The sequence below is a fragment of the Protopterus annectens genome, chromosome 5.part0, assembly GCF_019279795.1.
Source record: "Protopterus annectens isolate FY-2018-M chromosome 5.part0, PAN1.0, whole genome shotgun sequence".
Taxonomy (NCBI): Eukaryota; Metazoa; Chordata; order Ceratodontiformes; family Protopteridae; genus Protopterus; species Protopterus annectens.
Window position 1 is genome coordinate 664,480,433 of NC_056735.1, and position 27,964 is coordinate 664,508,396.

The following is a 27,964-nucleotide window of genomic DNA, read 5'->3' on the forward strand; positions in this document are numbered from 1 at the left end:
ATCAAATTCAAAGATTAATAAATCAGAAATCCCTCAGAAGCTTCCAGTCTTCTTTGGAATTACAAATCACTTTCCTCTTATGAACATACACACAGATTCAAGCTAACAAAAGCCTGCTACTGCTAGACTAGACTCATTTCAATAGTTAACTTATTTTATAGAAATTAAACTACACAGAGCCATTTCAGATCATTCTCCTTTACCATTTTTTAAATTTTACAAATAAAAGCCTTAATTATATACATAAATCTATTTTTCAACTTGTTTTCTATTTATTGGGAAAATAATTAGACCCACCAAACTCATTTTACTACTAACTGGGCACCAATTAAATATACAGCAGTCATTTTATTCAAATATACAATTTTACAAAAAATAAAGAGAAATATAAATTATTGGAAGATCAAATTTCTATTTTAAATCAACTTATAAACTATAAAAATATGCTTCATTACTTTCAAAACTGATTATGCTTAACTGGATGGATAAAAACTTTAAAATTGAAGATAGATACTATTCTGGAGTGCCATGGTCATTCTTTAAAGATCTTTTTTCTGAAAATTTTAACTACATAGAGAAAATAAATTCATCAGGTACAAAACTAAAAACCTCTGATATTGATGCATTTTCACTCAGACTTTCAACTTCTTACAATTCAAACCAGGAAAATTAAGAGACTTCATCTTGAAATCTAGAGTAAGGAAAATTTCTTATTTTAACCTATCAACAAATTTCATTAATTTTGAAATTCAAATAAAGCACCTGGTCCAGATAATACAACCATGGAATGTAATATTTATGTGTGTATGTGTATATGCATGTGTGTGTGTGTCTTTCCACAAAGAGCTTTAACTTTAACAGAGACATTCCCTATCTTTGATGTATATTTTTTGCTAATGTGCATGACTTTAATCTTAAATTTAGTAAAAGACCTAAAAGACAATAAACATCCTACAGCTTTACTTAATACCAATTATAAAACTGCTGTACAAGTAATCCAATTTCAGATAGGAGGTTAAAAAGATCATTTTCATCATCAGTTTGGGTTTATTCTGGGGAATAAAGTTCAATGAATCAAATTGCAAGCTATTTTATTCTAACATAAAAGTTACAATGAAAGCAAAACTTCAACTGTTTTTTTATTTCATTTGACAAAAAAGCTGATTTGGTTACTTGTGATCCTTTATTCCAGCATCTGCATAGTATAAACTTGCCTTTACCAATTTATCCATCAAACCCCTTTTCTCATTTTACACATAGGGATGGGGTGTCACACCTATCTTTACACAAATTAAAAATCAATGGTCAACGTTTAATCATTACTCAAATGCAAGGAGACAGGACTGTCCTTTATCACTTATTTCTTTAAAATATTAATCCATTTCTAATATCCATAGAAAATTATTTGACAATTCAAGCACTACTTTAAAAAAAATCTAACCAGTTTTAAAATTAATTTTACTAAATCTAAGTTTCTACCATTTAATTCTTACACTGAAAATACAAATCAGCTCATCTACTGCTGACAAAATAAATATTTAGGTTGGATTTTTTCTATTAAAACAAAAAACTACTTTCAGTGGAACAATTTATAACAGTATGAGCAATACCATCAACAATGGCAACATATATTACTAGCAGAATTTATACAAATTAAACATTTATCCAGATTGGTCTTTTTTACAAAAGGTCATTATTCCCCTGGACATAAAATGATTTAATAAAGTCAAAAGAATGTGGACATTTTTGGTGGGTGATAGCTCCCTAAGAATTTCTTTGAACATTATGATGCATCCAAATTACAGATTCATTATCTTTCCTTTTATAATATTATAAAAATCTCAAACTGGAATTTATACAACTATTACCAGTCTAATATTTAATGCCGACTGGCAACTGAGATTGTAGACTGACTTATTTAAAAAATGAGATGTACTTTATTAAACAAAGATTAAGATATCTATTTTCCCATGGCTAGATATGAATTTAGCAGACTGGATGGATCCAAATTTTATCAATTAAATCTCTTCAGTTTCCATTAAGGAATTTTATTAATACAAAAATACAAGTTCTGAGCTAATTAAAATAAAATTTAAATATTTAAAAAAACTATAATTAGTTAAATGAGGCAGATTTTTCCAATCTTCAATGCTCATTTCTCTAAGATTTCGAATATTTAAAGGAAACCACTTTACAAATTAATGTTCTTTACAATTTGTTTCAATAATTCATACATGGGAATCTGAAAGTTTTGGCAATTATTTAAACCCATTGAAAATCTGTGGTCTGAAATCAAATTAAATCTTAAATCATTAGAAATAAAACACTTTGGCAGAAAATTATACACCTCTCTCTGGAGATTATGGGCTGGGCAAATCCTCAAATTATGCTGGTGTGGCTGTGGTCATAAAGGTAACAGCAAACATATGTTGTGGTCTTGTCAAGATTCAAGGGGTAAACATTTACTCTATTGCATTTACTTGCTCTGGCTTTTTTGTTTAAATGATTTTCTTCTCTGAAACATGAATGTAGAATTTTATATCAAGCATAAACAGATGCTTAATTTTGTCTGTACAAAATTCTTCAGAAATTCAGAATTTTCCTTTGACAATGGAGGTCTCTATGAATTATCAAATTTTTGATATGGCAATTACAACCAATTACTGACTTTTTTTTTACAGCTGAGATGGAGTGGGATAGGGTAATTTCCTATATAATGTTTAATTGCAAATTTTAAATTAATAAAATAAGTGACAGTACAGTGCCTGACTTATGCATAGAGTTAAAAGCATTAACCAAGGAAGGAAATAAAGACAAGACTGAAAACTATAGGCCTCTTGCGAAAGTCCACCTCAGCAGAAGCACTTGAAAGAATGCTACAACAAACCAAACACCTGGAAAAACATATTTCAATATGTGAATTCATGAAAATGACACCACTGTTGTCAAACACTGACTGCATAGGTCTTCCTGCTGGGACAAAGGTAATCCTGTAGCTGCCCTTTATCTGAAGTTTTCTAAGGCTTATGGCAGTGTATCACTGTCTCAAGCTGTGATGTGGTAAATGGTCTAGAAGTTCACAGTTCCAAAAAAAAAAAAAATACAGTGCAGCTCTCAGTATTTATTTTCAGTTTAACCAAGGAAGTCCACTGGGCCATACTGAGCCAGTTTTCAGTGGAAGCCTGGGGAGAAAACAGTAACAGATGTTGCACAGTACAAAAACAGTAAAATCTTAAAATAGGGTTATACAATTACAATATTGTGTGTTTACCAGATCGAAAAGCACATGGAGAGTAATATACATTGGAAATTTGAAACCGGGTTTTAGAAATTAGCCATGTATAAGCATAGTTTTTAATTAGCATATAGACTTTTTTAGTGGATGCTAGACAGGAGTCGAGGCATATATATTGAGTGATGAGCAAGTATAGAAGAGAGTTAAAAAGTTTCATGGGAGGAGGTTATTAGAAGATTGGGAACAAGTACAGTTCTGGGTTATAGAGAGGTAAAAGTGCTAAAATTGACAGGGTTATGGATAGTTACGAGAGATAATGGAGAGCATTCCATTTTTTGGCTAGGGACAGAGAAGATAAGTTGTCCAGGAGGTCATTTAGGCTTGTGAACTAGAAATAAATTGTTTTCAGATCTAAGGGGCCTATTAGTAAGGTAGGGGTGAAGATGGAATTAAGGGATGGGCAGTCAGAGTCTGAATAAGAGTTTGTGAGCAGTAGTAAGTTCTAAGTAGTCAAGGTAATTTGGTAGTTCAAGCCAATTTAGTGGCCAAATTGCATTACAGTGATGGGAGAAGTATTTTGAATTTGTTGCAAATTTAGAAATCTTGCTGTAGTAGGATTACAGCTTGGCTTTTAGGGAGGCTTAGAGAGTGATAAGTAGAGGAGAGCCATACATGAGAGGGAAGAAGGTAGGTGGACACGAGGGTTTTTCTGGAGGAGGGGTTAGGTATTGATTGCATCTGCAAAGCAATCAAAGTTTTGAATTTTTTTGATTTTGTTATACATCGATATCAAAAATTAAGTTGTTCATCTATGACTACAAGTAGTTGTGTGTAGGACGATTTCTATTAGGGATTTATTTTGGTTACAGATTTTGAAAGTATCTTTGTGTACTATGGTAGATTTGGATGGGGTAAAAATCATGACTTTAGTTTTGTTTGTGTTCAGAGCTAAGTGGTTGCTGAACATTCAAGATCCAGTGGTAGAGAAAGCAGTTTGTGTTTTAAGTAATAGATTAGAAACTGAGTTGGCACAGCAGACTATTGCTGAATCGTCCGCATACTGAATTACATTGGCATCAGAGATAGAGGTGTGCAAGTTAAAGATATTGAACAGGGGGGGTCAAGAATAGAGCCTTGTGGAACTCTGGTAGGGGATATTCAAATAGGATGAGATGGAGTTTTGCCAATTGATGGTTTGTTACCAGTTTGAAAGCTAGCTTGAGAAACAGTGTATAGTGGTGGGGAAGAGAGAGAGAAACAAGAGAGTTGTGATAGTAGCAAAGGATGGGAGACTGTATGGAAGGCTTTTGAAAGATATAGAAGTATGGTTACATGTTTCCCCAGAGTCACGGGCTCCATTAATTGTGGCGAGGGATGATACAAGGGCAGTAGGTGTACCGTGACCAGGTCGAAAGCCATACTGTGACAGAAATAAGAGGTGGTTTTGGATGAGATGGGGCATGATCTCATGTGGACATTTTTCTGGTAACTTGAAAATTGATGAGAGGATGGAAATTGGGTGGAAGTTGGATATATCATTGTTTTTGCCACCTCTGTGGAGAGGGAGGATGCAAGCCTTTTTCCACAATTTGGATATGCAAGGTTCCAAAATAGCTATTAACCAGGATACCAACAGGGTTAAGAGATGGCTTTAGCAGTGGCCTTTATGAACATGGGTGGCAAGTTATTTGGAGCATTTGAGCAGGGTTTGCACTTCAAGAGTAGCCTTTTTATAATTGTAGTGGGGACTAGTTGGAATGTAAAGTTGGAGGGAGTTTGGGGTAGGGGAGTGTAGGGAAGTTTGGGAGGGGGAGTCAGGAAAAAGAGTTATTCATGCTGCTATTATTAGGAAAGCTGGCAGTAATGTCAGTTATAGTTTATGAACAAAGTTAAATACTGATGCTATTTCCTGTGATGTCTTTTTGCAATGTTGGCATGGATTTTTCTTGGTGCCTGGGTTAAAGAGGGAGGAGATGGTATATCAGAATTTTTTGGGGGTTTAGATTGTGGCTGGATTGAAGTTTACTGTAGTATTTTTTTTTCTCTTTATGAACTAGTTTCTTTTCATGGTTAGAGTAGTTTAAACAGCGAGAGGTAGTCTTGGTTTTTGTGTATTACTTTAGGGTTCTGTCTCTGAGGTGCAGGACATCTTTGGTGGGATTTAGCAAAATGAAAAAAAACCAAAACTGCTAAGAATAAAAAAAGGCAAGAACTCGCTAAAAAACTCACTAAAATTTAATATAATGGTTAGTGCTTTTGTAAAGAACAATGTCGATACTTCCTCAGACTAGTCTGAGGAAGTATAGACATTCTTTATGAAAGTCCTAACCATTATATTAAATTTTAGTGAGTATTTTAGCGAGTTGTTCTTGCCATTTCTTCTTTTAGTATCTTTGGTGGGACTGGTTAGCCATGGGGCAGGATTACTTTTTACTGTTTTATGCGCATTGGCGCTTGGTTGTTTAGTGAGTCTATGAAGGAATTATTGAAGTAGTCAATGGAGTTTTAACAAGGCAATTGGTATTTCTGCATTGGCAAACTGTGGAATGTGGTTGGAGTATGGTATTATAGTAATGGGGTTAAGTAAACATTATTGCAACTCCACCTGCTTTTTTAGAGGGCCTGTCAGATCTGATTACTTGATAGCTGGGGGGGGGGGTCAGAATCTTTGATGTTAGGTTTGAGCCAGGTCTCAGTAAGAGCAATGATGTCTGGTTTATTATGGGAGAACCAAGCATGAAAGTTGGGCTTGTTACGGAGGCTTTGGGTATTGTTACCAAGCAATAGGATTTGTGGGGGGTTGTTTGAGAATAATTGGTGTTATTGCTTGAGGTGCAGTTGGGGCCAGGGTTGGGGGTGGATGTCGCCAGATAAAGGCAAAGTGTGGAGACAGACTATGAAGGATGGGTGGTTTTGCTTAGATGTTTGTTTGGAACTAGTGAGGTTAGTGGAGTTGGTAGTAGAGCAATTGGGGGTAATGATGGTTCTGAGTGTATACTGAAAGGATTTTATTTTGTATTGGTGGAGAGGGTTTGTAGAAGGTGGGGAGATGTTTGAAAAACTGGCAAGACAACTGATGGTAGATGTGGTGGTGGGGGAAGGAGGAGAGAAGGTAAATGATGTGAGGGTAGTTACTTGTAGTAATGGACAGAGTAGTACGCATATAGTGGGGGTTATGAGGAGTGTTGTCTGCAGACACATGTTAGTGTTGAGTATTTATTGGAGGATTTTGGGTGGTTGTAGTAGAGAGATGGAGTTATATAGTTTGGAGATGGTAGGGAGGGGTAGCAGTAGGCTTTTATTAGGGAGGAACGAGTTGTGACTGTTCTGAAAGTATTTCATTTGTTAGTGGTAGGGATTGGGGAGGGGATAAGGAAGCTTGATTGGAGGAGAGGGGCATTATGATAGGTGTTAGGCTAAGACGGAGTGGTGTAGAGAGTTCAAATGTAAAGCTGCTGGGGGTGGGTGGAAATTGGGGGCAGGGTAGGGGGAGCAGAGAGCCCAAAAGGCGAATGGAGTGGGATGAGCCAAGTTCCAATTTTCTGAACTGAGAGAAAAACAAATCAGTAAGCTATTTTTGCTGTGATGCATAAAACTAAGCTAAGTCAACAAACATGATCATACACAGTGGGAGGGACTGTAGGAAGAAACCAGTGCTGGAGGGCAAAGCTAGAAATTACGTTTAGTATTTTCAAGCACTGCATAAGCACAGAACAGAATTCCAAAGGAACCTGTTGGTCACTGCAATTTTACTTCGCAATTTGACAACAATCTAGCCACATTTTTGATATTCTGGGTTTAATTTTAAATGCTGCTCATTCAATATGTACCAATTTTTTTCTTCTGTTCTGCACAAAGCCAAGTCTACTTAAGCTTTTAAGCACTTTAAGTAGATATTAATGCACATATTCATGAACATGCAAGAGCTATGCAAGCTGTTCCATATGTTTTCTGTTAACTGTCATGTCCTAAATGCATACCTGAAAATGTTTCTCAAAGAACTCACCTACCCAAACAAATTATATGAACGACCATTTGTTCTTCCACACCTTGGCAGAAATGTTTGCTGATATTTGAGGGGATCTGATTATTGCAGTCAAGGCCAGAACAGATTCTTCACTGCAAAAGTGGATTATGTGACCTGAAAGATTATCAATTAACCACTCACTAGAAAATGAGAATAAGTTAAGTGCTCTAAACCAAGCAGGGGATTGAAAAAGCAGCAAGTCTAAGGATCTTATGCTTGGCATCTGGGTACCTTCCCCTTACCCTAGTCTTCTCAAGCCAGATCCATTTCAACTGGTAATTTGCTGGATATTATATCCTGTAATGTTGCTTTCTCAAACCATCACTATCTCTAAATGTTCTCCTTTGTACAGCAACAGTCAATGACAGAGGGGAAGACTCTAGCTTCTATTTACGCAGAGGCAAGGGATGGTTAGGATGTTGACAGTTCTGGCAGCCTAAAACATCATGCAATGGGTTAAGTAGCAAGAAGCAAAATCAGAGATCTTACTTCAAGGTCTGCTGCCCACAAAAAAACAAAGGTCTGAGCTAGCCCTAGACCTTCATTAAGTACTTCGATATTTTCTTGGGACAGCTGCAAAGGTAAGAAAGACTAAGTAAATGAAAAGAGGATAGCAGATTTGTGCACCTACTCATTAATTTCCTACTGAGCATGATGGATTTTGCAGGCCAAATCAATTACTTCAGTCATGTAAACTGATGTAATTTTTTATTAAATCAGTTATTCAAAATACTCGAGTGTTGGGTAAAGACCGTGAAGGGAACGTTTTCTCAGTTTATCTATTGAGTAATTAAGCAAGTCACTTAACCAGAAAGTGTTCTTGGGTTGTCCTTGTAAAGGTGTGTGTATTTACATCCTAGTGACATTGAGGCATTTTTGCAGTTACATCCTACAGTTGCCTTTAGGTGTCAAATATTGCTTGTTTATATTTGGATAAATAATTCCAAAACCATGCTACATAAAGTATTAGAGATTTTAGCTTGTAGCTTACATGATGTAAAACAGCCATATTGATGTGGTCTCTGTCTACTGCAGCTAAAAAGATACTGAATATTTGGATACTATTTGCATTGTAATTTTCATATTTCTGTAAACATTTCAACAATCAAGTGACAGAACTCTTAAGCCTCACATGGAAGCTTACAGCCATATGAAAAAATGGCTGTGGCAGTACTGTTACTTGATGGTATAAACAGCTTAGGATACCTCCATAACATCACAAAAATTAATATTTACAGTGTTTATTGTGACTCAAAATCTAGTTTAAGACTTGGAGTCAAATGAAACCAACCACTTTAAAGATTAAATGTCAAACTATTTAGCACAAATAGTTTTCTAGTAACATTTATGGTTCCAGAGATGTATTTGTCTGAACTAGGCTCAGACCATACCCATTAGAAGTCAGAGTACAAACTCAAAAAGGCGGCACATGAAAAGCCATTCCAGATGCAGACAATCACGGATTTACCTAACACAAACTGAGCTTTTTTTAATGGAGGGGCAAGCCCCCCGAAGCAAGTATGGGAGGGGTTCACACCCATGCTATGCTTGCACAAGTGTAAAGAAAGGAAAAAATTGCTCCTACAGCCCATACATAGCATTCAGCTATAAATATATAATTGAACTGCAGTTACAAGTTCAAAAAGGCATACTCAAAGCTATCTGTCCAACACAGTCCTCCAAAGTTCATGGAGCTTGCTTTACATCATAGAGATTGAAATGCAAAAAAAAAAATCATTTAAAGATCCTATTACTGCACTCTGATATTTTAGGTGCAATTAGACACTCAAAAGCAGTATATCAGAGTCATTTAAATATTTCACATTCAGAATCATGCATATAAATAACAAGTTAAACAGTTCTTTGCTGTGAACCAACTTTGCCTTCCATCCGGAGCACCAGAGAGATGATTGTTGCATAAGCACGTTAAAATCATATCCAGTTTTATACATGCCATTTATAACTTTTAGTTATTGTGAAAACTTGAAGTGATTAAAGAATTTATATTAAAGGACAAGAACTGTACTACTTAATGAAGGGAGCTAGCTACTCAGTCAAGTGAGAAATTCTGTGGCATGTACCATATAGGAAGTGCACTCTGGAAAGGGTTTTATTAACATATATGTAATACGACAGGTCTACTTTTATTTGTCAAAGTTACATTTCTTCGACAAACAAAAGTACGACCTCAGTTAAACGAAAGTGCACTTTCACAAATTCCGGTTAACCGAACCGGGAATAAAAAGAAAAACAGCACACTGTTGCATTAAAGCATGCTACAGTGGGGATAAGCGAATATACCAGTTTCCCCACTGTACTGCAATCTCGGAGGTAGTATATATAAAGTAGAAGGGGTATGGGGGCGCAGTCCCCCACATGGGGTGTGCAGGGGGGCTTGCCCTCCTGCTAAACTGCCTTTTGTAGTGTGCTGTTTTTCTTTTTATTCCCAGTTTGGTGAACCGGAATTCGCAAAAGTGCACTTTTGTTTAAGTGCAGTTTCGCTTAACTGAGGTTTTACTTTTGTCGAAGAAACATAACTTCGACAAATAAAAGCAGACCCAATAGGACACGTACAATGTCTAACCTTACTTCTATACACATGAATGTATTAGAGGTCAAACTCCTTGATGGGATATGAAAAACACTAGTGTCCTTTAAGAAAAAAAAACACTCCACTGTCACCTTAATGGTTCAGTAATAAATCAAGTGAAATGTTTGCTAAATGTGCTGTAAGAATGGTCATTGGATCAGAGAGATAGTTCACTTGCATGAAGTAAAATGAGGGTATGATGAGATGTTGAATGGAAAGGGGTAGCAGTTCCAGAATAACCTGCCTTGGGTGAGAAAACATGGTTATTTTTTCCCCATTTTGACAAGTTACAAAGACAAGTTGAAACAATTAATCTTATTCCATGACTTTCACAGGAGCTTACCACTTTAATGGCATCAAAATCCTTTGTCTGGTTAATCCAGATTACTACATTTCCTTGCATCTCGAGCAGTGTATTTTTAAGAAAGAAAATTTTGTCTTAGTGCATTTTCTTTGTGAAAGCTGTGTTGAGTGCTTGCTAAGGAATCCTTAACTTTCTGAGAAAGGTATTAGCGGATTAGACAGTGCTCTGTTTTTTTAGTGTAAGAACTATTCTTCAATGGGATTCAGGCTGTGTTGAGCCTGTTTAGAAAGTGGTATTAGCACAGAAAGTTTCCAGATGCCAGTACGGTACTCATTACATAACGAGGTAATGGAAATGAAATATCACATGCATTTGGGAATGGCTGACAAACATCCATCAGAACTAGCTAGGCAATTTTCTCAGCCCCTTACAGGTTTCTTTTAATATAGTTTACCAGAAGGCAAAGACGGCTATAAAGTCATAGATACTTCTATTTGCATGGGTTGGAAGTGAAACATGAGTTTCGGTAGTAGTGTCAGCTTGGCAGCTCACATAAAAAAAAATGCCAGTGGTATATTTCTTATCATGAACAGCACAATGTTTTTATTTGTTCTAGTTCTTTTGCCGAGACCGATGATTTTCTGCCAGAAATATTTAGGACTGCAAAGTAGCAAGAACAAACAACTTCAGATACCAATCTTTTTGTTCATCACATTTTTCACATTTCCTTATGCTGCAAGTGACACTGATGTCAATGAATAAGTCTTCGCCTCCCAAGCACAAACAAGGGTGCACAGTGGTTATATCTGAACTCTGGCCAATACCTATGTGAGTTTGCGTGTTCTCAACATTGTCTGTACAGTCTTGTCCACTTCTCAAAAACATTCTGGGGGTTTCTACCACAAATTTCACAGATATGCTAACAGAGTGCAACCCAAAGTGAATGAAGTTGTGGGCTGTAGCACAGACACGGTGGTGCCTATTGTCACCTAAAGAAGAGCTGTGCAGGCAAGCAGGGTTAGGTACCATTTGTGGTATGCAGAATCCTCTACACGGGATAAAATGGATCACAGACTGCACACTGTGTTAGGGCTAGCTACTCTGTGTAAAACTGAGTCAGACGTTCGTAAGGGATGCCAGGAACAATCTGTTCATCAGTCCACAGGACAAAGACATGGAAAACCTCACAGAAACTGTACTGCCCCATTTATAGCCCAAGATGAAAGAGGAACATACCCACCATACAACTATTAACGATACTAAGGAAAACGGCATCAAGAAAAGCAGCAGGCTCAGATGAAATAACAGCAGATATGATCAATATGTTGGGTAAGTTAGGGGAGAAATGACCCCTGGGATCTACTTAAAAGTGGTACAAAGAATCTTTATTCTCCAGTCATATGGGATAAACAGTTTAGTACCAGTGTACAAAAATAAAGGATATTTATTCAGTCTGATAGGAGTTTGACACCTCTGTATTGCCAACAGCTATGAAAGTGCTGAAGCGGGTGAATGGTAAATAAGTATTATAAAGACAGGACCAGTAAGCAGTTCAGATTCAGATCAGGATGCAGCACAATTGACCCAATGTTTGCAGTGAGACAAGATAATGAAGAAAAAAGTGGAGATGAGTTAAGTTGAACTGCGCATACCCAGATTTGGAGAAAGCATATGACAAGGTCCCAAGAAAGATGATGTGGGCAGTCCTGTGATGGTTCTAATACCTAGAAACATTAGCAAAATTGTACAGGTTATGTACAAGGACCCAGTGACATAAGTATGAACACTGTCTGGACTCTCAGATGAGTTCCCAGGAGTGGATGTGCACCAAGGCTCATCTCATCATCTGCTGCTCTTCATGCTGGAGATGGGATTGCATTAGCAAACAGGTCAGAGAGGATAGATCAAATGTGCCATATGCAGTTGTGGCAGCATTACAAGCAGACTTTATAGAGGAACTTCAGCAAATGATAGAAGAATGGAGTACAAAGCTGAAAATGCCTGGAATGAAACAGCACAGACAAGACAGATGTCAACGGCAACAAATGGGGAAATCCAAACATGATGAAAACAGAGAAGTAAAACAAGTGGAACAAGTTAACAACTTCAATTACCTGGGAAGGGTGGTGGTTGAGAACAAAGGATTTCTCAATGATGAGGTAACATTAGAAGAGAAGTTGCAGCCAACTGCCACTGAATATCAAGATAGTGAGACAAAAAAATGCCAAAGAAGATTAAAAGCAAGTTTTACAAAACAGTGGTGTAACCGTACTTCTGTATAGGACAAACCTGGGCAGTGAGGGTAGATCAGTTGATAGAGGTGATAGGATGCACACTGTAGGGAAAACAAATGGCAAATTAGAAACCAAAGTTGTTCACAAATTTGACAATTTCTACGTGGCTGGAAGAGCATTTACTTGAATGTGGAAGAATTACATAGATATATGCAAAATGATGATTAGCGTTATTATAATCTACAGTTGACTGTGAGCTAGGAGCAGTCACTAAATCTCCAAATGAGTTAGCTATTCTGCAGGAAGGTTCATCTCAAACAGGTGCCAAAATCATGGCCTGAAACTAAATGTTGAAAAATGCATTATTGTATCCTTTAGGAAGTGACCTACACCAGAGCTACAACATTGACAATACACCCCTAAGAGTTGACCTGGTTTCTTTGGGATTTGTGGACAGTGATCTAACTTTTTACCAACACACGTATTGTTGTAAGAAAGTCTTTCTATAGTGCAAAGCTTATAAACAAAGGGACTTGTCTATATCTAGGGATGTCATTGCCCCTGTTTACTCAGCTCTCATTAGTGCAGTCAAAAGGACTAAAAGGATACAAGGCCTAAACGTGTCCTACATGGACAGACTCAAAGCCCCATCACTATAGTCTGTATCCTACAGACGGAGAGATCACCTGTCTGGCATACAAGCCATCATCTGACCCATTACTGATTTATTTACTGCACATCAGTAAGTCAAATGTGCATCAGAAATAGTCTGTCTAGGGATCTATGCCTCTTCGGCAATATTAAAATGATTTGGAGGGGCAGGTATATCTCTCAGAGGACACCACCACTGTGGAACAGACCTCCCATTCACACAAAGTTCATCCTGGACCATTTTCAAGCACAACTTGGATCTATGGATGGGAAACAACTTACCACAAGACTACCCCCTGGTACTACTAATGGACAGAGCAAGCACCTAAATACTTTATCCCATGCAAATATCCCCTCAAATTATCAATGGTATGACCCCAGTTAGTCATTAGGGGTAATATACAACTATTGGCCATTCTATAACTAAATGGGATTGGTTATTTTGAGCTCAACATGGGTGACTGGCTAGGCTTAAATTGGTCCACAAGGGCAGTTAGGTTCATAGGTAAGTACGAGGCTATCGCTGCTGCTGTAGTTTCTATTTCATGGTTTTTTTTTTAAGTGTTCATGTGTGGTTCGTGCAACCAAAGTTAGCTTTTGGGTAGGAGGTGCAAGTTTGCAGGTAGGCATCACTTTAGTACTTTTGACTAAGCAATGTTTCAGTTAATTAGAATCAGACTAAATTTCAGCCCTTTGGATTCAGTCATTTAGAATTCAAGCAAATGCCAAATACCTTGCATATGTACATCACACACTGCTAAATGAATCCATTTCCCTTTGTGTTAAGCATAACAGTTTAAAACATCCTGTGTACATGTGGATCTATTACTTTTACTCTTTTGGTGAAACAAAGCACAAAAGGACCACTTAAATGGAGTTCTAATGCTTCAATATCATAAGAGTCTTTCAAAGACCACATTATTCCAATGTACAAAACTCTTACAAAAGGTAAATATCAAACTATCATTGACAAAATGCTATTCAGAAGCTCTGTGTGCACTACAAATGTACGACTAAGTTGAGGGCAACATGTAAAAAGTACTCAAATAGCATCTTACAAAAGGGTTCTTAACAATTATAATGAATTAATCCCCAAGAAACAAAACTACAAGCTTTCTTAAATATGGACATTTTAGGTGCTTATCCCTCAGACAAGAGGACTCTTGCCTTAACTTTCAAAAACTAAACATAAAACATACATCTCCAAATCAAATAACTAGTAAATTCCCATAAGCTGTTGCACCAGAACCTCACTATACAAGTATATGAAAATGGAAATCTTACCTGTGCTGCTCATAAGGTTCTCTGTACTGTATTTTGGCTTAAATCTTTAACCAAATAATCGGAGGCATAGCTATGGTGGGGAAAAGGGAGCAACTGTCCTGGTTGTCAGGTGTTAGGGGGGCACAATCGACAGATGCCAATCTGTTAGATAGTACTGGCATTCAGAATTTAATGCTACTGCTGCTTTTGCAGTCAGGACTGAAGCACTTCAGTGTTTCATGTATGGTATAACAAGCAGTTATCTAGTGTTTAAAATGTACAAGGTTTTTTTTGCTCCACAGCCTAAAGTTGAAGTACGAGAATTGAGAATGGCTACATCTCTGCAAATAGCTTTAAATAAATCAACCTTTGACGCCTTATTCACCAAGCTTAAATTACATAAAGTTAAAATGTTCAGAGAGAATGACCTACTTAACTAACCCTTCAACAGTTCTCGGCAAGCTTAAATACAAAATGAAACACTGTTCCAATGCAACATCAGCTTATATCAAGCGGACCTTTTGGAATCATAACCTTTCGACCAACGTTTGTCCATTGTCATAAGAACATCCTCCTATATTACAAAGCTTATAAACAAAGGGAGTCACTGCAGAGGTTAAGGTTGCAAGCTGTAGTTGCTGTAGTACAGGGTTCAATTTCCTCAGCCCTTGTCTACTGTATGACTTTCAGAAAGTCACTTATCCAGGCATTGCTCCGGGTTCAAACCTGAAAAGGGACAGTGTCCAGTGGGCCTACCTGGTTAAAAAATATGATTGGTTCAAGGGATGTCATAGTCCCTCCCCCCCTTTACTCAGCCCTCATTAGGCCAGTTATGGAGTACAATTGAGGCTTTTTGCCGTTCTGTCCAGACACATGCAACAATTAGCACTCTGATATTTTACTTAAAGGATACAAGACAAACAGTATATCCTGCAGGGACTCGCTAGAAGCCTTGTTACTATACCCTGCATCTTACAGACTGCCAAGATGCGTCTTGTGTCTGGCATACAAAGCATCCTCAGACCCAATACTGATGGATTTACTGCACATTAGTAAGTCAAATGGAATCAGAAATACTGTCTAGGAATTTAAACTTCTTCTGTAACAAAGTGGTTTGGAGGGACAAGTATATCTAGCAGAGGATACTGTTGATCTGGAACAGACTCCCCACCTATGTAAAACAAAGCTCATCCCTTGTCCATAGTCTAACAACTTGGATCTATGGATTAAAAACAGAATAGTTACCCACAGGACTGCCCCCTGAACTATTAATGGACAGAGGCATTTCCTAAATGCTTTACTCCATGCATGGGTTCCCTCAAATTATCTATGGTATGATCCCAGTTATTCTCACTAAGTGTGTTATTTAATTATCTCCCATGGGATGGGCAAGACCAATCTACCACCAAATGGGACAGGTTAATTCAAGCACAAAGGGAAACTGACTAGGCTTAAAATGGCTTCAAGGGTAGCTAGCCTATGAACCTATAATATTTTGAATTAAAAAGTGCTAATCGCTATGGTCATGCAACAAAACATCCAGACTAAAAATAAGGAAATAACTAGGGAAAAAAATAAAGAAATACTAGGGAAAAAAGCAAGGAAAATACAGCTTTTTCAATGGTATGAAACCAACAGTGGAATGTAAACTTAAGCTGTATTCAGTTTATCCTTCCAACATGTATGAGCTTCACCAGTGGTACACAAACTAGCACTGGAATCCATTGTTGCTCAATGACGCAGTTTATCATTGTGTTGTGGGGCTTCACTGTTACCAGCATCTAAAAACGGAGATACAGCTGCATAGGCTACAACAATGCAAAACATTACAAGACTACTAGAGTGAGCTCAAACTCCACAGGTGCAAGCATTGCCAGCACCTCCTTGCAATGAATGTGTACCACATGTGAAAGGTTTTAATTTTGGTGTTTTAGGGTTAAAGGGACAGAAGGGTGGTGACTACAATAGATATAAGCTATAAACCTACTGAATAGAGGGGTACAGTGGATTTCCAGCTTGCACTGCACTCCTCTATCCAAGACCGGCCTTTGATAAACTGGTGCCCTAGGCAAAAGGGCTCCACAACACCCCCCCACACCATCTGGTGTCCCCATCCTGGTCTACCTATATCATCCAGATTACTAAAAAAGCTCCCCTCCTACAACGGTACCCTAGGTGGCCATCTAGTTTGCCTATGGCCGGCTATGCTTCTATCATAGTTATGGCTGTATTAGGTAACCAAGTAAATGGTCTGACCCAAGGAAGACCTCAGTCAAAAGATCCAGAAGGCAGCAAAAATGCAGGTTACCATAAGTAGGACAAGATTTAAACAGTTCTACATGTCCTTCTTCATGCAACATCAATACATACAGTTAAGTCAGAGACCAAATGAAGAACAATTTTAGCCATTCGTTTACAGATGGAATAGCACTTTCATGCTGCTAACTAGACCAAAGATTTGCAACTATTTAACAGCATTACAGATGGAGTTACATCCTCAATGTTATTGATGCAAAAGTCAGTTATTCATTTTATTTTTTTTTAACATGGATGTCTGAAGCTTTTAAATGTTTTCAAAAATTTGGCTCTGTGCATCATGAATGACCTAGCAGTGATTATCCAGATGACAACTTTCATTCACTTGAAAAGATCAAATGCAGTCCTGCAGATACTTCTCTATCAACTTGATTCCTGTTTCAGTACATGTCCAAATTCAAGCTCTGCAGTAAGTGAGACATTAAAAAAAATGCAAAGGCAAATGACAAGGCTGGAATATCAAGATGTTCAAACTAGAATCAACATTTAGCAAAAGAATAGCTCACATCTAATGACATGTCGCTGCAATTTACCAAGATCAGTAATGAAATAGTTCAGACAAATTAAAAAAAAATGATTTTATCCCCCTGTACCTGTTGACCATCAAGCCTATTCACAATCTCCACTTGATCAGACAAAGCTGTCTGAGCGGAGGCATCATCGATGCAGGAAAAAAGCACTTTGTACTCTTACCTGCAGCCTGACAGAGACCATTTTGTGGACTATTCCATCCTCTGGTCAAGACATGAACTGAAAGCCTATATCTGTGCATCTAAACTCTCAAATGGGCCAACAGGGGCTACTGTTACCAGTCAGTCACCATGCACATTTTCCTAGCAGCAGCACTCTATCATGATGGGATTCTACTTTCTAGCCAAGGCCCTGTCAAAGTAACAGCATGAGCCATGTGAGACCTGCCACCCCTACCTTCCCAGAGCGGGCTTGCCCATCCTTGATACCTACATCAAGTGCCTGTGATGATAGACTGATCACATGGGCAGTTTTTTCAGAGCTTTTATTCCCCAAAACCATGGAAGCAGGCAATCCACTTAAATTACCTGAAAGGTTAATTCTACTGGTTTAGACATTCGGAAATTAAAAAGGCTTACAAATCAAGTGACAACACACATTTGTTTTGCAACTATTCTGCAAAGAATTTGCCTACCTTTGATCTCTGAGTGACAGGAAATGCAGCAGGTTCTAAAGGCAAGGAGGCCACCTTGGAAACAGGAATGACTTCAGCAACTGATGTTCGATTCTCAGGTGAGTACACTTGCTGTAAGAAACAGAAAACTGTCACTTCTATAAACTGCACCAGTAGGTGTATTTAATTACAATCAGCAGCTATCTGACAGTAAGTGGAAGGCAGAAAGGTCCTTGGTTATGTTAACATTTTACCAATGTAGAAAAATATCAGCACAAAGTACAATTCTCGATATATGGAAATGGATGAAAGGACTTGAGAAAAGCACACAGAGAGAGAGAGAGAGAGAGAGAGAGAGACCCAGAGAGAGAGAGAGAGAGAGAGAGAGAGAGACCCAGAGAGAGAGAGAGAGAGAGAGAGAGAGAGAGAGAGAGACCCAGAGAGAGAGAGAGAGAGAGAGAGAGAGAGAGAGAGAGAGAGAGACCCAGAGAGAGAGAGAGAGAGAGAGAGAGAGAGAGAGAGAGAGACCCAGAGAGAGAGAGAGAGAGAGAGAGAGAGAGAGAGAGAGAGAGAGAGAGAGAGAGAGAGACCCAGAGAGAGAGAGAGAGAGAGAGAGAGAGAGAGACCCAGAGAGAGAGAGAGAGAGAGAGACCCAGAGAGAGAGAGAGAGAGACCCAGAGAGAGAGAGAGACCCAGAGAGAGAGAGAGAGAGAGAGAGAGAGAGAGAGAGAGAGAGACCCAGAGAGAGAGAGAGAGAGAGAGAGAGAGAGAGAGAGAGAGAGACCCAGAGAGAGAGACCCAGAGAGAGAGAGAGACCCAGAGAGAGAGAGAGAGAGAGAGACCCAGAGAGAGAGAGAGAGAGAGAGAGAGACCCAGAGAGAGAGAGAGACCCAGAGAGAGAGAGAGAGACCCAGAGAGAGAGAGAGAGAGAGAGAGAGACCCAGAGAGAGAGAGACCCAGAGAGAGAGAGAGAGAGAGAGAGAGACCCAGAGAGAGAGAGAGAGAGAGAGACCCAGAGAGAGAGAGAGAGACCCAGAGAGAGAGAGAGAGAGACCCAGAGAGAGAGAGAGACCCAGAGAGAGAGAGAGAGACCCAGAGAGAGAGACCCAGAGAGAGAGAGAGAGAGACCCAGAGAGAGAGAGAGAGAGAGAGAGACCCAGAGAGAGAGAGAGAGAGAGAGAGAGAGAGACCCAGAGAGAGAGAGAGAGAGAGAGAGACCCAGAGAGAGAGAGAGAGACCCAGAGAGAGAGAGAGAGAGAGAGAGAGAGAGAGAGAGAGACCCAGAGAGAGAGAGAGAGAGAGAGAGAGAGAGAGAGAGAGAGAGACCCAGAGAGAGAGAGAGAGAGAGACCCAGAGAGAGAGAGAGACCCAGAGAGAGAGAGAGAGAGACCCAGAGAGAGAGAGAGAGAGACCCAGAGAGAGAGAGAGAGAGAGAGACCCAGAGAGAGAGAGAGAGACCCAGAGAGAGAGAGAGAGAGAGAGAGAGAGAGAGACCCAGAGAGAGAGAGAGAGAGACCCAGAGAGAGAGAGAGAGAGACCCAGAGAGAGAGAGAGAGACCCAGAGAGAGAGAGAGAGAGAGAGAGAGACCCAGAGAGAGAGAGAGAGAGAGAGAGAGAGAGAGAGAGAGAGAGAGAGAGAGACCCAGAGAGAGAGAGAGAGAGAGACCCAGAGAGAGAGAGAGACCCAGAGAGAGAGAGAGAGACCCAGAGAGAGAGAGAGAGAGAGAGAGAGACCCAGAGAGAGAGAGAGAGAGAGACCCAGAGAGAGAGAGAGAGAGAGACCCAGAGAGAGAGAGAGAGAGAGAGAGAGACCCAGAGAGAGAGAGACCCAGAGAGAGAGAGAGAGAGAGACCCAGAGAGAGAGAGAGAGAGACCCAGAGAGAGAGAGAGAGAGAGAGACCCAGAGAGAGAGAGAGAGAGACCCAGAGAGAGAGAGAGAGAGACCCAGAGAGAGAGAGAGAGACCCAGAGAGAGAGAGACCCAGAGAGAGAGAGAGAGAGAGAGAGAGAGACCCAGAGAGAGAGAGAGAGACCCAGAGAGAGAGAGAGAGAGAGAGAGACCCAGAGAGAGAGAGAGAGAGAGAGAGAGAGAGAGACCCAGAGAGAGAGAGAGAGAGACCCAGAGAGAGAGAGAGAGAGAGAGAGAGAGAGACCCAGAGAGAGAGAGAGAGAGAGAGAGACCCAGAGAGAGAGAGAGAGAGAGAGAGAGACCCAGAGAGAGAGAGAGAGAGAGAGAGAGACCCAGAGAGAGAGAGAGAGAGAGAGAGAGAGAGAGACCCAGAGAGAGAGAGAGAGAGAGAGAGACCCAGAGAGAGAGAGAGAGAGAGAGAGACCCAGAGAGAGAGAGAGAGAGACCCAGAGAGAGAGAGAGAGAGAGAGAGAGAGAGACCCAGAGAGAGACCCAGAGAGAGAGAGACCCAGAGAGAGAGAGAGAGAGACCCAGAGAGAGAGAGAGAGAGAGAGAGAGACCCAGAGAGAGAGAGAGAGAGAGACCCAGAGAGAGAGAGAGAGAGACCCAGAGAGAGAGAGAGAGAGAGAGAGACCCAGAGAGAGAGAGAGAGAGAGAGAGAGAGAGAGAGACCCAGAGAGAGAGAGAGACCCAGAGAGAGAGAGAGAGAGACCCAGAGAGAGAGAGAGAGAGAGAGAGAGAGAGAGAGAGAGAGAGAGAGAGAGAGACCCAGAGAGAGAGAGAGAGAGACCCAGAGAGAGAGAGAGAGAGACCCAGAGAGAGAGAGAGAGACCCAGAGAGAGACCCAGAGAGAGAGAGACCCAGAGAGAGAGAGAGACCCAGAGAGAGAGAGAGAGAGACCCAGAGAGAGAGAGAGAGAGAGAGAGAGACCCAGAGAGAGAGAGAGACCCAGAGAGAGAGAGAGAGAGAGACCCAGAGAGAGAGAGAGAGAGAGACCCAGAGAGAGAGAGAGAGAGAGAGAGAGAGAGAGAGAGAGAGAGAGAGAGACCCAGAGAGAGAGAGAGAGAGACCCAGAGAGAGAGAGAGAGAGAGAGAGACCCAGAGAGAGAGAGAGAGAGACCCAGAGAGAGAGAGAGAGAGAGAGAGAGACCCAGAGAGAGAGAGAGAGAGACCCAGAGAGAGAGAGAGAGAGAGACCCAGAGAGAGAGAGAGAGAGAGACCCAGAGAGAGAGAGAGAGAGAGACCCAGAGAGAGAGAGAGAGAGACCCAGAGAGAGAGAGAGACCCAGAGAGAGAGAGAGAGACCCAGAGAGAGAGAGAGAGAGAGAGAGAGAGAGAGACCCAGAGAGAGAGAGAGAGAGAGACCCAGAGAGAGAGAGAGAGACCCAGAGAGAGAGAGAGACCCAGAGAGAGAGAGAGAGAGACCCAGAGAGAGAGAGAGAGAGAGAGAGAGAGAGAGACCCAGAGAGAGAGAGAGAGAGAGAGAGAGAGAGAGAGAGAGAGACCCAGAGAGAGAGAGAGAGAGAGAGAGAGAGAGAGAGAGAGAGAGACCCAGAGAGAGAGAGAGAGAGAGACCCAGAGAGAGAGAGAGAGAGAGAGAGAGACCCAGAGAGAGAGAGAGAGAGAGACCCAGAGAGAGAGAGAGAGAGACCCAGAGAGAGAGAGAGAGAGAGAGAGACCCAGAGAGAGAGAGAGAGAGAGAGACCCAGAGAGAGAGAGAGAGAGAGAGAGACCCAGAGAGAGAGAGAGAGAGACCCAGAGAGAGAGAGAGAGAGACCCAGAGAGAGAGAGAGAGAGAGAGACCCAGAGAGAGAGAGAGAGACCCAGAGAGAGAGAGAGAGAGAGAGAGAGAGAGAGAGACCCAGAGAGAGAGAGAGAGAGAGAGAGAGAGAGAGAGAGACCCAGAGAGAGAGAGAGAGAGACCCAGAGAGAGAGAGAGACCCAGAGAGAGAGAGAGAGAGAGAGAGAGAGAGAGAGAGAGAGAGAGAGAGAGAGACCCAGAGAGAGAGAGAGAGACCCAGAGAGAGAGAGAGAGAGAGAGAGAGAGAGAGAGAGAGAGAGAGAGAGACCCAGAGAGAGAGACCCAGAGAGAGACCCAGAGAGAGAGAGAGAGAGACCCAGAGAGAGAGAGAGAGAGAGACCCAGAGAGAGAGAGAGAGAGACCCAGAGAGAGAGAGAGAGAGACCCAGAGAGAGAGAGAGAGAGAGACCCAGAGAGAGAGAGAGAGAGACCCAGAGAGAGAGAGAGAGAGACCCAGAGAGAGAGAGAGAGACCCAGAGAGAGAGAGAGAGAGACCCAGAGAGAGACCCAGAGAGAGAGAGAGAGAGAGAGAGAGAGAGAGAGAGAGAGAGAGAGAGAGAGAGAGAGAGAGAGAGAGAGAGAGAGACCCAGAGAGAGAGAGAGAGAGAGAGAGAGACCCAGAGAGAGAGAGAGAGAGACCCAGAGAGAGAGAGAGAGACCCAGAGAGAGAGAGAGAGAGACCCAGAGAGAGAGAGAGACCCAGAGAGAGAGAGAGAGAGAGAGAGAGACCCAGAGAGAGAGAGAGAGAGAGAGACCCAGAGAGAGAGAGAGAGAGAGAGAGACCCAGAGAGAGAGAGAGAGAGACCCAGAGAGAGAGAGAGAGAGAGACCCAGAGAGAGAGAGAGAGAGAGAGAGAGAGACCCAGAGAGAGAGAGAGAGAGACCCAGAGAGAGAGAGAGAGAGACCCAGAGAGAGAGAGAGAGAGAGAGAGAGACCCAGAGAGAGAGAGAGAGAGAGACCCAGAGAGAGAGAGAGAGAGACCCAGAGAGAGAGAGAGAGAGACCCAGAGAGAGAGAGAGAGACCCAGAGAGAGAGAGAGAGAGACCCAGAGAGAGAGAGAGAGAGAGACCCAGAGAGAGAGAGAGAGAGAGAGAGAGAGAGAGAGACCCAGAGAGAGAGAGAGAGAGAGAGAGAGAGAGAGAGAGAGAGAGACCCAGAGAGAGAGAGAGAGAGAGAGAGAGAGACCCAGAGAGAGAGAGAGAGAGAGAGAGAGAGAGACCCAGAGAGAGAGAGAGAGAGAGAGAGACCCAGAGAGAGAGAGAGAGAGAGACCCAGAGAGAGAGAGAGAGAGAGACCCAGAGAGAGAGAGAGAGACCCAGAGAGAGAGAGAGAGACCCAGAGAGAGAGAGAGAGAGAGAGAGAGAGACCCAGAGAGAGAGAGAGAGACCCAGAGAGAGAGAGAGAGAGAGACCCAGAGAGAGAGAGAGAGAGAGAGAGAGAGAGAGAGAGAGAGAGAGAGAGAGAGAGAGAGACCCAGAGAGAGAGAGAGAGAGAGAGAGAGAGACCCAGAGAGAGAGAGAGAGAGAGACCCAGAGAGAGAGAGAGAGACCCAGAGAGAGAGAGAGAGACCCAGAGAGAGAGAGAGAGAGAGAGAGACCCAGAGAGAGAGAGAGAGAGAGAGACCCAGAGAGAGAGAGAGAGAGAGACCCAGAGAGAGAGAGAGAGAGAGACCCAGAGAGAGAGAGAGAGAGACCCAGAGAGAGAGAGAGAGAGAGAGACCCAGAGAGAGAGAGAGAGAGAGAGACCCAGAGAGAGAGAGAGAGAGAGACCCAGAGAGAGAGAGAGAGACCCAGAGAGAGAGAGAGAGACCCAGAGAGAGAGAGAGAGAGAGAGAGAGAGAGAGAGAGAGAGAGAGAGAGAGAGAGACCCAGAGAGAGAGAGAGAGAGAGAGACCCAGAGAGAGAGAGAGAGAGAGAGAGACCCAGAGAGAGAGAGAGAGACCCAGAGAGAGAGAGAGAGAGAGAGACCCAGAGAGAGAGAGAGAGAGACCCAGAGAGAGAGAGAGAGAGACCCAGAGAGAGAGAGAGAGAGACCCAGAGAGAGAGAGAGAGAGAGACCCAGAGAGAGAGAGAGAGAGAGAGAGAGAGAGACCCAGAGAGAGAGAGAGAGAGAGAGAGAGAGAGAGAGAGAGAGAGAGAGACCCAGAGAGAGAGACCCAGAGAGAGAGAGAGACCCAGAGAGAGAGAGAGAGAGAGAGAGAGAGAGAGAGAGAGACCCAGAGAGAGAGAGAGACCCAGAGAGAGAGAGAGAGAGACCCAGAGAGAGAGAGAGAGAGAGAGACCCAGAGAGAGAGAGAGAGACCCAGAGAGAGAGAGAGAGAGAGAGAGAGAGAGAGACCCAGAGAGAGAGAGAGAGAGAGAGAGAGAGAGAGAGAGAGAGACCCAGAGAGAGAGAGAGAGAGAGAGAGACCCAGAGAGAGAGAGAGAGAGAGAGAGACCCAGAGAGAGAGAGAGAGAGAGAGACCCAGAGAGAGAGAGAGAGAGAGAGAGAGAGAGAGAGACCCAGAGAGAGAGAGAGACCCAGAGAGAGAGAGAGAGAGAGAGAGACCCAGAGAGAGAGAGAGAGACCCAGAGAGAGAGAGAGACCCAGAGAGAGAGAGAGAGAGAGAGACCCAGAGAGAGAGAGAGAGAGAGAGAGACCCAGAGAGAGAGAGAGACCCAGAGAGAGAGAGAGAGACCCAGAGAGAGAGAGAGAGAGAGACCCAGAGAGAGAGAGAGAGAGAGAGAGACCCAGAGAGAGAGAGAGAGACCCAGAGAGAGAGAGAGAGAGACCCAGAGAGAGAGAGAGAGAGACCCAGAGAGAGAGAGAGAGAGACCCAGAGAGAGAGAGAGAGAGAGACCCAGAGAGAGAGAGAGAGAGAGACCCAGAGAGAGAGAGAGAGAGAGAGACCCAGAGAGAGAGAGAGAGACCCAGAGAGAGAGAGAGAGAGAGAGACCCAGAGAGAGAGAGAGAGAGAGACCCAGAGAGAGAGAGAGAGACCCAGAGAGAGAGAGAGAGAGACCCAGAGAGAGAGAGAGAGACCCAGAGAGAGAGAGAGAGAGAGACCCAGAGAGAGAGAGAGAGAGAGAGAGAGAGAGAGACCCAGAGAGAGAGAGAGAGAGAGAGAGAGAGAGAGAGACCCAGAGAGAGAGAGAGAGAGAGAGAGACCCAGAGAGAGAGAGAGAGAGAGAGAGAGACCCAGAGAGAGAGAGAGAGAGAGAGAGACCCAGAGAGAGAGAGAGAGAGAGAGAGACCCAGAGAGAGAGAGAGAGAGAGAGACCCAGAGAGAGAGAGAGAGAGAGAGAGAGAGACCCAGAGAGAGAGAGAGAGAGAGAGAGAGACCCAGAGAGAGAGAGAGAGAGAGAGACCCAGAGAGAGAGAGAGAGAGAGACCCAGAGAGAGAGAGAGAGAGAGAGAGAGACCCAGAGAGAGAGAGAGAGAGAGAGAGAGAGAGACCCAGAGAGAGAGAGAGAGAGACCCAGAGAGAGAGAGAGAGACCCAGAGAGAGAGAGAGAGACCCAGAGAGAGAGAGAGAGACCCAGAGAGAGAGAGAGAGAGAGAGACCCAGAGAGAGAGAGAGAGAGAGACCCAGAGAGAGAGAGAGAGAGAGAGAGACCCAGAGAGAGAGAGAGAGAGACCCAGAGAGAGAGAGAGAGAGAGAGACCCAGAGAGAGAGAGAGAGAGAGACCCAGAGAGAGAGAGAGAGAGAGAGACCCAGAGAGAGAGAGAGAGAGAGAGAGACCCAGAGAGAGAGAGAGAGAGAGACCCAGAGAGAGAGAGAGAGAGACCCAGAGAGAGAGAGAGAGAGAGAGAGAGACCCAGAGAGAGAGAGAGAGAGACCCAGAGAGAGAGAGAGAGAGAGAGAGACCCAGAGAGAGAGAGAGAGAGAGAGAGACCCAGAGAGAGAGAGAGACCCAGAGAGAGAGAGAGAGACCCAGAGAGAGAGAGAGAGACCCAGAGAGAGAGAGAGAGAGACCCAGAGAGAGAGAGAGAGAGAGACCAGAGAGAGAGAGAGAGAGAGAGAGAGAGAGAGAGAGAGAGAGAGAGAGAGAGACCCAGAGAGAGAGAGAGAGAGACCCAGAGAGAGAGAGAGAGAGAGAGAGAGAGAGAGAGAGAGAGAGAGAGAGACCCAGAGAGAGAGAGAGAGAGAGAGAGAGAGAGAGAGACCCAGAGAGAGAGAGAGAGAGAGAGAGAGAGAGAGAGACCCAGAGAGAGAGAGAGAGAGAGAGAGAGAGAGACCCAGAGAGAGAGAGAGAGAGAGACCCAGAGAGAGAGAGAGAGAGAGACCCAGAGAGAGAGAGAGAGAGACCCAGAGAGAGAGAGAGAGAGAGAGACCCAGAGAGAGAGAGAGAGAGACCCAGAGAGAGAGAGAGAGAGACCCAGAGAGAGAGAGAGAGAGACCCAGAGAGAGAGAGAGAGAGAGAGAGAGAGAGAGACCCAGAGAGAGAGAGAGAGAGAGAGAGAGAGAGAGACCCAGAGAGAGAGAGAGAGAGAGAGACCCAGAGAGAGAGAGAGAGAGAGAGAGAGAGAGACCCAGAGAGAGAGAGAGAGAGAGAGAGAGAGAGACCCAGAGAGAGAGAGAGAGAGAGAGAGAGACCCAGAGAGAGAGAGAGAGACCCAGAGAGAGAGAGAGAGACCCAGAGAGAGAGAGAGAGAGAGAGAGACCCAGAGAGAGAGAGAGAGAGAGACCCAGAGAGAGAGAGAGAGACCCAGAGAGAGAGAGAGAGAGAGACCCAGAGAGAGAGAGAGAGAGACCCAGAGAGAGAGAGAGACCCAGAGAGAGAGAGAGAGAGACCCAGAGAGAGAGAGAGAGACCCAGAGAGAGAGAGAGAGAGACCCAGAGAGAGAGAGAGAGAGAGAGAGACCCAGAGAGAGAGAGAGAGAGACCCAGAGAGAGAGAGAGAGAGAGAGAGAGAGAGAGAGACCCAGAGAGAGAGAGAGAGAGACCCAGAGAGAGAGAGAGAGAGAGAGACCCAGAGAGAGAGAGAGAGACCCAGAGAGAGAGAGAGAGAGAGACCCAGAGAGAGAGAGAGAGACCCAGAGAGAGAGAGAGACCCAGAGAGAGAGAGAGAGACCCAGAGAGAGAGAGAGAGAGACCCAGAGAGAGAGAGAGAGAGAGAGACCCAGAGAGAGAGAGAGAGAGACCCAGAGAGAGAGAGAGAGAGAGACCCAGAGAGAGAGAGAGAGAGAGAGACCCAGAGAGAGAGAGAGAGAGAGAGACCCAGAGAGAGAGAGAGAGAGACCCAGAGAGAGAGAGAGAGAGACCCAGAGAGAGAGAGAGAGAGACCCAGAGAGAGAGAGAGAGAGACCCAGAGAGAGAGAGAGAGAGAGAGAGAGAGACCCAGAGAGAGAGAGAGAGACCCAGAGAGAGAGAGAGAGAGAGAGAGAGAGAGAGAGACCCAGAGAGAGAGAGAGAGAGACCAGAGAGAGAGAGAGAGAGACCCAGAGAGAGAGAGAGAGAGACCCAGAGAGAGAGAGAGAGAGAGAGACCCAGAGAGAGAGAGAGAGAGAGAGACCCAGAGAGAGAGAGAGAGAGAGAGAGAGAGACCCAGAGAGAGAGAGAGAGAGAGACCCAGAGAGAGAGAGAGAGAGAGAGAGAGAGAGAGACCCAGAGAGAGAGAGAGAGAGAGAGAGAGACCCAGAGAGAGAGAGAGAGAGACCCAGAGAGAGAGAGAGAGAGAGAGAGACCCAGAGAGAGAGAGAGAGAGAGAGAGACCCAGAGAGAGAGAGAGAGAGACCCAGAGAGAGAGAGAGAGAGACCCAGAGAGAGAGAGAGAGAGACCCAGAGAGAGAGAGAGAGAGAGAGACCCAGAGAGAGAGAGAGAGAGACCCAGAGAGAGAGAGAGAGAGAGAGACCCAGAGAGAGAGAGAGAGAGACCCAGAGAGAGAGAGAGAGAGAGAGACCCAGAGAGAGAGAGAGAGAGAGACCCAGAGAGAGAGAGAGAGAGAGAGAGACCCAGAGAGAGAGAGAGAGAGACCCAGAGAGAGAGAGAGAGAGAGACCCAGAGAGAGAGAGAGAGAGACCCAGAGAGAGAGAGAGAGAGACCCAGAGAGAGAGAGAGAGACCCAGAGAGAGAGAGAGAGAGAGAGAGACCCAGAGAGAGAGAGAGAGACCCAGAGAGAGAGAGAGAGAGACCCAGAGAGAGAGAGAGAGAGAGACCCAGAGAGAGAGAGAGAGAGAGAGAGAGAGAGAGACCCAGAGAGAGAGAGAGAGAGAGAGACCCAGAGAGAGAGAGAGAGAGAGAGAGACCCAGAGAGAGAGAGACCCAGAGAGAGAGAGAGAGAGAGACCCAGAGAGAGAGAGAGAGAGACCCAGAGAGAGAGAGAGAGAGAGAGACCCAGAGAGAGAGAGAGAGAGAGACCCAGAGAGAGAGAGAGAGAGAGAGACCCAGAGAGAGAGAGAGAGAGAGAGAGAGACCCAGAGAGAGAGAGAGAGAGAGAGACCCAGAGAGAGAGAGAGAGAGAGAGAGAGAGAGACCCAGAGAGAGAGAGAGAGAGACCCAGAGAGAGAGAG

General features: G+C 43.3%; 1 protein-coding gene across 3 annotated transcripts in view; it reads right to left on the reverse strand.

Annotated features, from left to right (window-relative positions):
• Positions 1-27,964, reverse strand: part of LOC122802746 (glycogenin-2-like) — a 1,303,570-nt gene that overhangs the window by 128,242 nt on the left and 1,147,364 nt on the right. For all 3 annotated transcript variants that reach the window (XM_044072514.1, XM_044072513.1, XM_044072515.1), the window contains one exon: positions 17,786-17,896. In XM_044072514.1, coding sequence (XP_043928449.1) covers positions 17,786-17,896 — 111 coding nt within the window. The remainder of the gene's footprint in view (positions 1-17,785; positions 17,897-27,964) is intronic.